Source organism: Paramormyrops kingsleyae, unplaced genomic scaffold (assembly GCF_048594095.1).
Source record: "Paramormyrops kingsleyae isolate MSU_618 unplaced genomic scaffold, PKINGS_0.4 ups26, whole genome shotgun sequence".
NCBI classification, from domain to species: Eukaryota; Metazoa; Chordata; class Actinopteri; order Osteoglossiformes; family Mormyridae; genus Paramormyrops; species Paramormyrops kingsleyae.
This window is the reverse complement of record NW_027325964.1, coordinates 1,637,302-1,648,844: the sequence shown is the minus strand read 5'-3', so window position 1 is coordinate 1,648,844 and position 11,543 is coordinate 1,637,302. Positions and strand designations below refer to the sequence as shown.

The following is an 11,543-nucleotide window of genomic DNA, read 5'->3' as shown; positions in this document are numbered from 1 at the left end:
TAGGCCTTGCGTAACTATCAAATCCATAACTTGACATTAGCAAATCTGGGCAGCCTTTGCATAACTATCAAATACATCAATTAGACCTAGCAAATCTGGCTAGGCTTAGCGTAACCAACAAACAGCTTAGGCAGGAGTGCGGGAAAGGGACTGGGACGCACTTAGCCCCGACGCTCGAGCGCCACCCGGAGGCCACTTGGAGAACGCAGCGACTTGGAGACCGGGCACTTGCAGATTCTGAACCGGCACTGCCTGGGAGACGCGTGTACCAAATTCCAAGTCTCTGGAGCCGACGGTGCCTCAGAAATTAAACTGAGAATTAAAGTTGAGAACCAGAGATGCAGCAACACATGTGTTGCTGGGACTCTGATATGGGGAAAAAGGAGCTCGGCCTTGTCAAATGCTCATAACTTTTAACTGGAATGACTGACAAGCATGAAACTTGGAATACTCCCTCATACATAGATCTAGTTGACGCATGCCAAATTTCAGACCCCTGGCTCGTAGGCTTCAGCCGTGACGGACCCCCCAAGTCCTTTATGAGGCCTTTAGCTCCCTTAAATTAGACATTTGAAATTACACCAGACAAGTTCTCTAAGGCGTGGGCTCATGAAATTTTGCAAACTCCCTCATACATACATCTAGTTGACGCATGCCAAATTTCAGACCCCTGGCTCGTAGGCTTCAGCCGTGACGGACCCCCCTAGTCCTTTATGAGGCCTTTAGCTCCCTTAAATTAGACATTTAAAATTACACCAGACAAGTTCTCTAAGGCGTGGGCTCATGAAATTTTGCATACTCCCTCATACATAGATCTAGTTGACGCATGCCAAATTTCAGACCCCTGGCTCGTAGGGTCAGGCTAGAGGTGGTGCTGACCAAGGCATTCGCAGTAAGGGACAGCCATTACGCTAAAACCCCTTACCCCCTTCCCGAACCCTAAGACCCCCCTTCCCCAACCATACGAGTGTTTAATGAACCCATCAGTTAAAAAGTATGCCTACCATAACCCCATGCACAGTGACTTGTGGAGGACATGACAAGGGAAAACTGAGACATTAATTAAACAAAGGCCTTTTATTTGCCTGTTCCTATGTAAACTTCAAAGCTTAAGTGCAAAGCAACAAATAAAACAGCTGTGACAAAAATATAAATAAAATAAATAGAAATATAAATACTTAATAGAGGAGATATAAAACAGGGAAGAAAGATGGCCTTTCAGAGAGGCATCCTTCCTCCTTATGTAGGGACTGATGATCTGAAATGTAGACAAGCAGAGAGAAAAAAAAAAAAAAAAAAAGCATATGAGCAACAGCAAGCACAACAGTAAAGTATTAGTAACAACCACCATCTTAAATGTTTTAAATGTTCAGTGAAGGTGGCTTACTGTTGCATTTGCTTCAATAAGCCTCGGACGTTATCAATCGTCAGTCGGAGGTCTTTGCAGTGCTGGAGGAGGGTGGGAGACCGGGACAAGACTCTGTTGATCTGAAAGAGACAGTATTCCATTTCAGTCATGCGTGATACATCGGTGGCAGTAACTGATATGATACCAAATAGCATACTAACCGTGTCTGTTCTTATTGGCCGTTCCTGCCAATGGTCCCTGAATTGCTGCCGAAGCATATCCTTCAGGGTCTCAGGATACGTTATCTTGCGTCGGACGAGTGCCTTCTGTGATTTTAAAGAAATGACATTACTTTGATCACTGCACATTATCACAGAGAAATTACCCAAAACATGTTTGAAAAGTTAAAAAAAATAAAATAAAAAAAAAAAAGACGCCTTGGCATTACCCGAGCAAACGGCACTGCTTTTGGCAGAGGACTTGGGACCTGTCAAAGAGATGTGTTCAGTTTGACATGTACACACACACACACACACACACACGTTATTAATGCTTCAATTACCAAAATTAACCGGTTAAACTTACTTCAAACTCCGACTCCTCCAGCTGCTGCTGCTGCTGCTGCTCCTCCTCCTCCTCCTCCTGCTCCAGCTGCTGGAGGACAACCACCACCTTACACGATGGCTGCGTGCCATGTGCCCCCAGGTCTCCCTCCACCTGGGCAGTGCCACCTGTTGGAAGATATGTTGTTTTAGCCTCACCATAGCTGTTCCCTTGCTGAAGTGATTGACGTGTCTTCCACCACAGGTCGTTTCCACCTTCTGTGGAACATATTAGGGGTAGCAACTGCACCCGGCTGGACTCACCCTGACTACATGTGGCGCCACTGGGGCCTTCCCCGGAGAGCTGGACCGCTGTGGTGACCACCTCATCTGAGGAGGAGGAGGTGGTGACGAGCACAGGAGCTGATCGTCGCCGTCTGCAGCTGAGGGATGGCATGTCGCCCTCCTCGCTCCGAGACTGCCGACCGCCAGAATGCTGCGAACGTGACCAGGATCCCGACCCCTGAGGCACAGAGGAGCTTTGCCTTTTCAGCTTGGCCACCTCCTTCTCCAGGCGTCGGAGCCGCCGTTTCAGCCGTGCCATCTCATCCTCCCTCTGCTTGCGTGCGCCTCTCAAGTCGTGCAACGACCTTCGTGCCGCCGCCTTCTTGGCGATCGCAATCTGGGTTTTGGGCAGGAGGTAATCGTGTGAGATTCTTTAAGATGAACTGCAGCATAGATTTCCTATACAGATACAATTAAATGGAATGGGATGCAATACCAGCCGCTTCAGCTCGTCGCCGTCCAGCGAGTGCCGCAGCTTCAGGTGGCGGTCAATTCGGCTGAGGTTTGTCGCCGGGCAGAGGGGCACGGGGCAATCTATCGGCCCGGCAAATCTGCCCGACGACAAGGAGTTCAGCAGCCTCCTCTCCGCGTTGCTGTCCACCTTGTGCACGGCACGGAGGTGGACCGAAACGTTCTTGTAGACAGCCCGGCAAAGCGGGCAGGCCTGGGGCTTGCGGGGCATGATGGAAAAACACAAAAACAGTACCTGAAATGAAGAAGAAATTTCAAAATTATTAACCATCTAGAAAGAGGCACATTTGATTACATATGGTTCAGAGTCCATTGCTCTACCCATCTAGTGGTACCAAGTACTTAATTATTCAACCATTTAATTTCAATTATAGGTTAAATGGGAGCATAAACCCATTGGTGGAAGAACTGGCGCACCTTGTGGTCACGCACGTATAGGAAGAGGTTGACGTAACCGGTAGGCAACCAAGCATTAACTTCAAAGCCACATATGCACAATCGACTGTTGATTTAAGTTTGTCTAAACATGCAATTAAACAGCGATATACATTGTAACAGCAGCGCTCGTTTCAAACCGGCAGATTACGTTTATCCGAGCAACGCCACGCGGCAAATGGTGGCTCTTGAGTAGCACACACCCGAAATGGCGATTCTACCCCCAACAAACTGCGGCCACGGCGAGTGTTGCGTCAGCTTACAAAGACCAATTAGACAGCCGTATGCATTTCAGAAGCGGCAGATTAATTATATGTCTAGACAAACGCAAAACAGACATATACATTGTAACAGCAGCGTTCGTATCAAAGCGGCAGATTAATTAATTCCCCGTTTAGACAAACGCAAAACAGCCATATACATTGTAACAGCAGCGTTCGTATCAAAGCGGCAGATTAATTAATTCCCCGTTTAGACAAACGCAAAACAGCCATATACATTGTAACAGCAGCGTTCGTATCAAAGCGGCAGATTAATTAATTCCCCGTTTAGACAAACGCAAAACAGCCATATACATTGTAACAGCAGCGTTCGTATCAAAGCGGCAGATTACGTGTATCCGAGCAACGCCACGCGGCAAATGGTGGCTCTTGAGTAGCACACACCCGAAATGGCGATTCTACCCCCAACAAACTGCGGCCACGGCGAGTGTTGCGTCAGCTTACAAAGACCAATTAGACAGCCGTATGCATTTCAGAAGCGGCAGATTAATTATATGTCTAGACAAACGCAAAACAGACATATACATTGTAACAGCAGCGTTCGTATCAAAGCGGCAGATTAATTAATTCCCCGTTTAGACAAACGCAAAACAGCCATATACATTGTAACAGCAGCGTTCGTATCAAAGCGGCAGACTAAGTTTATCTAAACATGGAATTAAACTGCGATATGCTTTGTAAAACAGTTACTTTGAAATCTTAAGTAATGCATTGTCTAAAAAGCGTAAAGTACTTACGAAGTGCTGGGGGAAAACTTCAAATTGAAGATGTACCAATTCGGCTGCTTCTCTGCCCCGTCCCGAATAAACACTAATGAGGAAAGTTAGCTTGCTGCTCACTTATAGGCACGCCCCCGCCCGCGCGCCACCCCCCGTGAAAGAAAATGCTGGCGCAAAGCCCTGAAATACAATTTTGGGTGACTTTCAATGGATACCTCGAGAGAAGTCCCAGAAACCCCTATATATGGCCACGAAGGGCAGAATGTCCTCTTTCACATGCATTTCCAATTATCCTTTTAAGTCGCTCCTACGTCGAGTTATACGCTAATTCATTATGTGGTATTGTCTTTGACCGTAATATAAATGTTTAAACTACATGATGTCTAAGTATGTGGACCGATAATATCCAGACTAGGCAAATCTGTAGTAAGTGTTATACTTGAAATAATTTCAAATTTCAAATTCTAATTAAAGTTCGCGCGCTACTCACTACCCCCACCAAACACCCCCCCCCCCCCCCCTCCCCACCCAGTGAAAGAAAATGCTGACGCAATGCCCTAAATTGCAATTTTCGGTGATTTTGCATAGATACGTGGGGAAAAGTCTGAGACCCATATATGTCCACTTTGGTATGCATTTCAAATTATCCTTTTAGGTCGCTCCTCCGTACAGTTATACGCTAAATGATTTTGTGTACCCTAACCCCCGTCATATAAATGTTTGACCTCCGTAATGTCTTCATGAAGCTCGAGGGGGCCCGCTGTATCGCGGATTTTTCTGTGGAACATATGTAATATATATGTCATTTTCTATCGCGGAAATCTGCGGTTGTATAGTGATCTTTTTTTTTTTTTTACATCCTGCCTGTATAGTGTACTTTGCAGCCTATTCATAACAAACCATGCGGTTTTCAGCAGACACAACGTGTGCTAGACAAAAATTCGGTAGAACAATATTATAATTTATAATAACTAACATATACGTAACATTTAAGCAATACACTAGTAAATAATAAAACACATCTGCTACATACAGGAATACGTAGCCATGCAGTCACGATTCAATGCGAAATGAACATACGCTTCTCATTTGTCACTACGCATATGCTAGACAAGAGTTATTTAGAACAATACGTATTATGAGTTATAACTATAACATGTTATAGTTATAATATAAATATATATATATATAAACATATTATTCTTATAAGTTATTCATATCCTTAGGTGGAGGACATTGCAGTTGATGATGAGCTCTTGTATGACTATGGGGTCAGGAGGAGGTCCTTTGCTGGCGAAGGACTGGACCTGAACTGGATGTGATACAGTAGATGTCCAGTAGATGGCACTCTTACATTATCAATGCATGCGTGTATGGATTTCACCAGTAAACGTTATAAAAGGTATTTCCAGGTCGTGACCAATCATGTATTTCAAAGACACCACACCTGTGTACACATCCAACACAATACATTGGTGTTACTTACTTTAGCCTGTTGGTTCATGGCGGACTAGTCCTAACCCTAAGAGTAATTTAACCATAGGTTCTCAAACTTAACCACCCCCTGATTCTAACCCTGATTCTAAGGGTAATATAACCCTTAGGCATCAGTGCGGGAAAGGGACTGGGACTTTGCCACTTAACCCCGTCGTTCTAGCGCCACCAGGAGGCCACTTGGAGAACGCAGCGACTTGGAGACCGGGCACTTGCAGATTCTGAACCGGCACTGCCTGGGAGACGCGTGTACCAAATTCCAAGTCTCTGGAGCCGACGGTGCCTCAGAAATTAAACTGAGAATTAAAGTTGAGAACCAGAGATGCAGCAACACATGTGTTGCTGGGACTCTGATATGGGGAAAAAGGAGCTCGGCCTTGTCAAATGCTCATAACTTTTAACTGGAATGACTGACAAGCATGAAACTTGGCATACTCCCTCATACATACATCTAGTTGACGCATGCCAAATTTCAGACCCCTGGCTCGTAGGCTTCAGCCGTGACGGACCCCCCAAATCATTATGAGGCCATTAGCTCCCTTACATTAGACATTTAAAATTACACCAGACAAGTTCTCTAAGGTGTGGGCTCATGAAATTTTGCATACTCCCTCATACATACATCTAGTTGACGCATGCCAAATTTCAGACCCCTGGCTCGTAGGCTTCAGCCGTGACGGACCCCCCAAATCATTATGAGGCCATTAGCTCCCTTACATTAGACATTTAAAATTACACCAGACAAGTTCTCTAAGGCGTGGGCTCATGAAATTTTGCATACTCCCTCATACATACATCTAGTTGACGCATGCCAAATTTCAGACCCCTGGCTCGTAGGCTTCAGCCGTGACGGACCACCCAATTAATTTATGAGGCCTTTAGCTCCCTTACATTAGACATTTAAAATTACACCAGACAAGTTCTCTAAGGCGTGGGCTCATGAAATTTTGCATACTCCCTCATACATACATCTAGTTGACGCATGCCAAATTTCAGACCCCTGGCTCGTAGGCTTCAGCCGTGACGGACCCCCCAAATCATTATGAGGCCATTAGCTCCCTTACATTAGACATTTAAAATTACACCAGACAAGTTCTCTAAGGCGTGGGCTCATGAAATTTTGCATACTCCCTCATACATACATCTAGTTGACGCATGCCAAATTTCAGACCCCTGGCTCGTAGGCTTCAGCCGTGACGGACCCCCCAAATCATTATGAGGCCATTAGCTGCCTTACATTAGACATTTAAAATTACACCAGACAAGTTCTCTAAGGCGTGGGCTCATGAAATTTTGCATACTCCCTCATACATACATCTAGTTGACGCATGCCAAATTTCAGACCCCTGGCTCGTAGGCTTCAGCCGTGACGGACCACCCAAATCATTATGAGGCCATTAGCTGCCTTACATTAGACATTTAAAATTACACCAGACAAGTTCTCTAAGGCGTGGGCTCATGAAATTTTGCATACTCCCTCATACATACATCTAGTTGACGCATGCCAAATTTCAGACCCCTGGCTCGTAGGCTTCAGCCGTGACGGACCCCCCAAATCATTATGAGGCCATTAGCTCCCTTACATTAGACATTTAAAATTACACCAGACAAGTTCTCTAAGGCGTGGGCTCATGAAATTTTGCATACTCCCTCATACATACATCTAGTTGACGCATGCCAAATTTCAGACCCCTGGCTCGTAGGCTTCAGCCGTGACGGACCCCCCAAATCATTATGAGGCCATTAGCTCCCTTAAATTAGACATTTGAAATTACACCAGACAAGTTCTCTAAGGCGTGGGCTCATGAAATTTTGCAAACTCCCTCATACATAGATCTAGTTGACGCATGCCAAATTTCAGACCCCTGGCTCGTAGGCTTCAGCCGTGACGGACCCCCCAAGTCCTTTATGAGGCCTTTAGCTCCCTTAAACTAGACATTTGAAATTACACCAGACAAGTTCTCTAAGGCGTGGGCTCATGAAATTTTGCAAACTCCCTCATACATACATCTAGTTGACGCATGCCAAATTTCAGACCCCTGGCTCGTAGGCTTCAGCCGTGACGGACCCCCCTAGTCCTTTATGAGGCCTTTAGCTCCCTTAAATTAGACATTTAAAATTACACCAGACAAGTTCTCTAAGGCGTGGGCTCATGAAATTTTGCAAACTCCCTCATACATACATCTAGTTGACGCATGCCAAATTTCAGACCCCTGGCTCGTAGGCTTCAGCCGTGACGGACCCCCCAAGTCCTTTATGAGGCCTTTAGCTCCCTTAAACTAGACATTTGAAATTACACCAGACAAGTTCTCTAAGGCGTGGGCTCATGAAATTTTGCAAACTCCCTCATACATAGATCTAGTTGACGCATGCCAAATTTCAGACCCCTGGCTCGTAGGCTTCAGCCGTGACGGACCCCCCTAGTCCTTTATGAGGCCTTTAGCTCCCTTAAATTAGACATTTAAAATTACACCAGACAAGTTCTCTAAGGCGTGGGCTCATGAAATTTTGCAAACTCCCTCATACATACATCTAGTTGACGCATGCCAAATTTCAGACCCCTGGCTCGTAGGCTTCAGCCGTGACGGACCCCCCAAGTCCTTTATGAGGCCTTTAGCTCCCTTAGACATTTAAAATTACACAAGACAAGTTCTCTAAGGCGTGGGCTCATGAAATTTTGCAAACTCCCTCATACATAGATCTAGTTGACGCATGCCAAATTTCAGACCCCTGGCTCGTAGGCTTCAGCCGTGACGGACCCCCCAAGTCCTTTATGAGGCCTTTAGCTCCCTTAGACATTTAAAATTACACAAGACAAGTTCTCTAAGGCGTGGGCTCATGAAATTTTGCAAACTCCCTCATACATACATCTAGTTGACGCATGCCAAATTTCAGACCCCTGGCTCGTAGGCTTCAGCCGTGACGGACCCCCCAAGTCCTTTATGAGGCCTTTAGCTCCCTTAAACTAGACATTTAAAATTACACCAGACAAGTTCTCTAAGGCGTGGGCTCATGAAATTTTGCAAACTCCCTCATACATAGATCTAGTTGACGCATGCCAAATTTCAGACCCCTGGCTCGTAGGCTTCAGCCGTGACGGACCCCCCAAGTCCTTTATGAGGCCTTTAGCTCCCTTAAACTAGACATTTAAAATTACACCAGACAAGTTCTCTAAGGCGTGGGCTCATGAAATTTTGCAAACTCCCTCATACATAGATCTAGCTGACGCATGCCAAATTTCAGACCCCTGGCTCGTAGGCTTCAGCCGTGACGGACCCCCCAAGTCCTTTATGAGGCCTTTAGCTCCCTTAAACTAGACATTTGAAATTACACCAGACAAGTTCTCTAAGGCGTGGGCTCATGAAATTTTGCAAACTCCCTCATACATACATCTAGTTGACGCATGCCAAATTTCAGACCCCTGGCTCGTAGGCTTCAGCCGTGACGGACCCCCCTAGTCCTTTATGAGGCCTTTAGCTCCCTTAAATTAGACATTTAAAATTACACCAGACAAGTTCTCTAAGGCGTGGGCTCATGAAATTTTGCAAACTCCCTCATACATACATCTAGTTGACGCATGCCAAATTTCAGACCCCTGGCTCGTAGGCTTCAGCCGTGACGGACCCCCCAAGTCCTTTATGAGGCCTTTAGCTCCCTTAAACTAGACATTTGAAATTACACCAGACAAGTTCTCTAAGGCGTGGGCTCATGAAATTTTGCAAACTCCCTCATACATAGATCTAGTTGACGCATGCCAAATTTCAGACCCCTGGCTCGTAGGCTTCAGCCGTGACGGACCCCCCTAGTCCTTTATGAGGCCTTTAGCTCCCTTAAATTAGACATTTAAAATTACACCAGACAAGTTCTCTAAGGCGTGGGCTCATGAAATTTTGCAAACTCCCTCATACATACATCTAGTTGACGCATGCCAAATTTCAGACCCCTGGCTCGTAGGCTTCAGCCGTGACGGACCCCCCAAGTCCTTTATGAGGCCTTTAGCTCCCTTAGACATTTAAAATTACACAAGACAAGTTCTCTAAGGCGTGGGCTCATGAAATTTTGCAAACTCCCTCATACATAGATCTAGTTCACGCATGCCAAATTTCAGACCCCTGGCTCGTAGGCTTCAGCCGTGACGGACCCCCCAAGTCCTTTATGAGGCCTTTAGCTCCCTTAGACATTTAAAATTACACAAGACAAGTTCTCTAAGGCGTGGGCTCATGAAATTTTGCAAACTCCCTCATACATACATCTAGTTGACGCATGCCAAATTTCAGACCCCTGGCTCGTAGGCTTCAGCCGTGACGGACCCCCCAAGTCCTTTATGAGGCCTTTAGCTCCCTTAAACTAGACATTTAAAATTACACCAGACAAGTTCTCTAAGGCGTGGGCTCATGAAATTTTGCAAACTCCCTCATACATAGATCTAGTTGACGCATGCCAAATTTCAGACCCCTGGCTCGTAGGCTTCAGCCGTGACGGACCCCCCAAGTCCTTTATGAGGCCTTTAGCTCCCTTAAACTAGACATTTAAAATTACACCAGACAAGTTCTCTAAGGCGTGGGCTCATGAAATTTTGCAAACTCCCTCATACATAGATCTAGCTGACGCATGCCAAATTTCAGACCCCTGGCTCGTAGGCTTCAGCCGTGACGGACCCCCCAAGTCCTTTATGAGGCCTTTAGCTCCCTTAAATTAGACATTTGAAATTACACCAGACAAGTTCTCTAAGGCGTGGGCTCATGAAATTTTGCAAACTCCCTCATACATAGATCTAGTTGACGCATGCCAAATTTCAGACCCCTGGCTCGTAGGCCTCAGCCGTGACGGACCCCCAAGTCCTTTATGAGGCCTTTAGCTCCCTTAAACTAGACATTTAAAATTACACCAGACAAGTTCTCTAAGGCGTGGGCTCATGAAATTTTGCAAACTCCCTCATACATAGATCTAGTTGACGCATGCCAAATTTCAGACCCCTGGCTCGTAGGCTTCAGCCGTGACGGACCCCCCAAGTCCTTTATGAGGCCTTTAGCTCCCTTAAATTAGACATTTGAAATTACACCAGACAAGTTCTCTAAGGCGTGGGCTCATGAAATTTTGCAAACTCCCTCATACATAGATCTAGTTGACGCATGCCAAATTTCAGACCCCTGGCTCGTAGGCTTCAGCCGTGACGGACCCCCCAAGTCCTTTATGAGGCCTTTAGCTCCCTTAGACATTTAAAATTACACAAGACAAGTTCTCTAAGGCGTGGGCTCATGAAATTTTGCAAACTCCCTCATACATAGATCTAGTTGACGCATGCCAAATTTCAGACCCCTGGCTCGTAGGCTTCAGCCGTGACGGACCCCCCAAGTCCTTTATGAGGCCTTTAGCTCCCTTAGACATTTAAAATTACACAAGACAAGTTCTCTAAGGCGTGGGCTCATGAAATTTTGCAAACTCCCTCATACATAGATCTAGTTGATGCATGCCAAATTTCAGACCCCTGGCTCGTAGGCTTCAGCCGTGACGGACCCCCCAAGTCCTTTATGAGGCCTTTAGCTCCCTTAGACATTTAAAATTACACAAGAAAAGTTCTCTAAGGCGTGGGCTCATGAAATTTTGCAAACTCCCTCATACATAGATCTAGTTGACGCATGCCAAATTTCAGACCCCTGGCTCGTAGGCTTCAGCCGTGACGGACCCCCCAAGTCCTTTATGAGGCCTTTAGCTCCCTTAAATTAGACATTTAAAATTACACCAGACAAGTTCTCTAAGGCGTGGGCTCATGAAATTTTGGAAACTCCCTCATACATAGATCTAGTTGACGCATGCCAAATTTCAGACCCCTGGCTCGTAGGCTTCAGCCGTGACGGACCCCCCTAGTCCTTTATGAGGCCTTTAGCTCCCTTAAATTAGACATTTA

The 11,543-nt window shown here is 45.9% G+C and overlaps 1 protein-coding gene across 3 annotated transcripts; it reads right to left on the bottom strand.

The window, feature by feature from the left end:
- Positions 1–1,126: 1,126 nt before the first annotated feature.
- Positions 1,127–4,259, bottom strand: LOC140583908 (uncharacterized). Of its 3 annotated transcripts, none has more exons than XM_072707871.1 (7): positions 4,160–4,259; positions 2,672–2,941; positions 1,934–2,572; positions 1,797–1,835; positions 1,570–1,674; positions 1,388–1,488; positions 1,127–1,258 (listed from the first exon to the last, which is right to left on the bottom strand). In XM_072707871.1, the coding sequence occupies exons 2-7, from the start codon at positions 2,915–2,917 to the stop codon at positions 1,240–1,242; spliced, it is 1,149 nt and encodes a 382-aa protein (XP_072563972.1). In that variant the 5' UTR covers positions 2,918–2,941; positions 4,160–4,259; the 3' UTR covers positions 1,127–1,239. The 3 variants fall into 3 exon arrangements, with proteins under 3 accessions (XP_072563972.1, XP_072563973.1, XP_072563971.1); XM_072707872.1 differs by lacking the exon at positions 4,160–4,259 and having other exon boundaries at positions 1,934–2,079; positions 2,215–2,572; positions 2,672–3,538; XM_072707870.1 differs by lacking the exon at positions 4,160–4,259 and having other exon boundaries at positions 2,672–3,538.
- Between the last annotated feature and the right edge of the window lie 7,284 nt (positions 4,260–11,543).

Coding starts and splice junctions, on each gene's coding strand:
- LOC140583908 (XM_072707870.1), bottom strand. CDS start 2,977: ATGGTTAATAATTTTGAAATTTCTTCTTCATTTCAGGTACTGTTTTTG. Junction 1,836..1,933: donor TGGAGGAGTCGGAGTTTGAA/GTAAGTTTAACC, acceptor TCTCTTTGACAG/GTCCCAAGTCCTCTGCCAAA. Junction 1,489..1,569: donor GGCCAATAAGAACAGACACG/GTTAGTATGCTA, acceptor TGTCTCTTTCAG/ATCAACAGAGTCTTGTCCCG.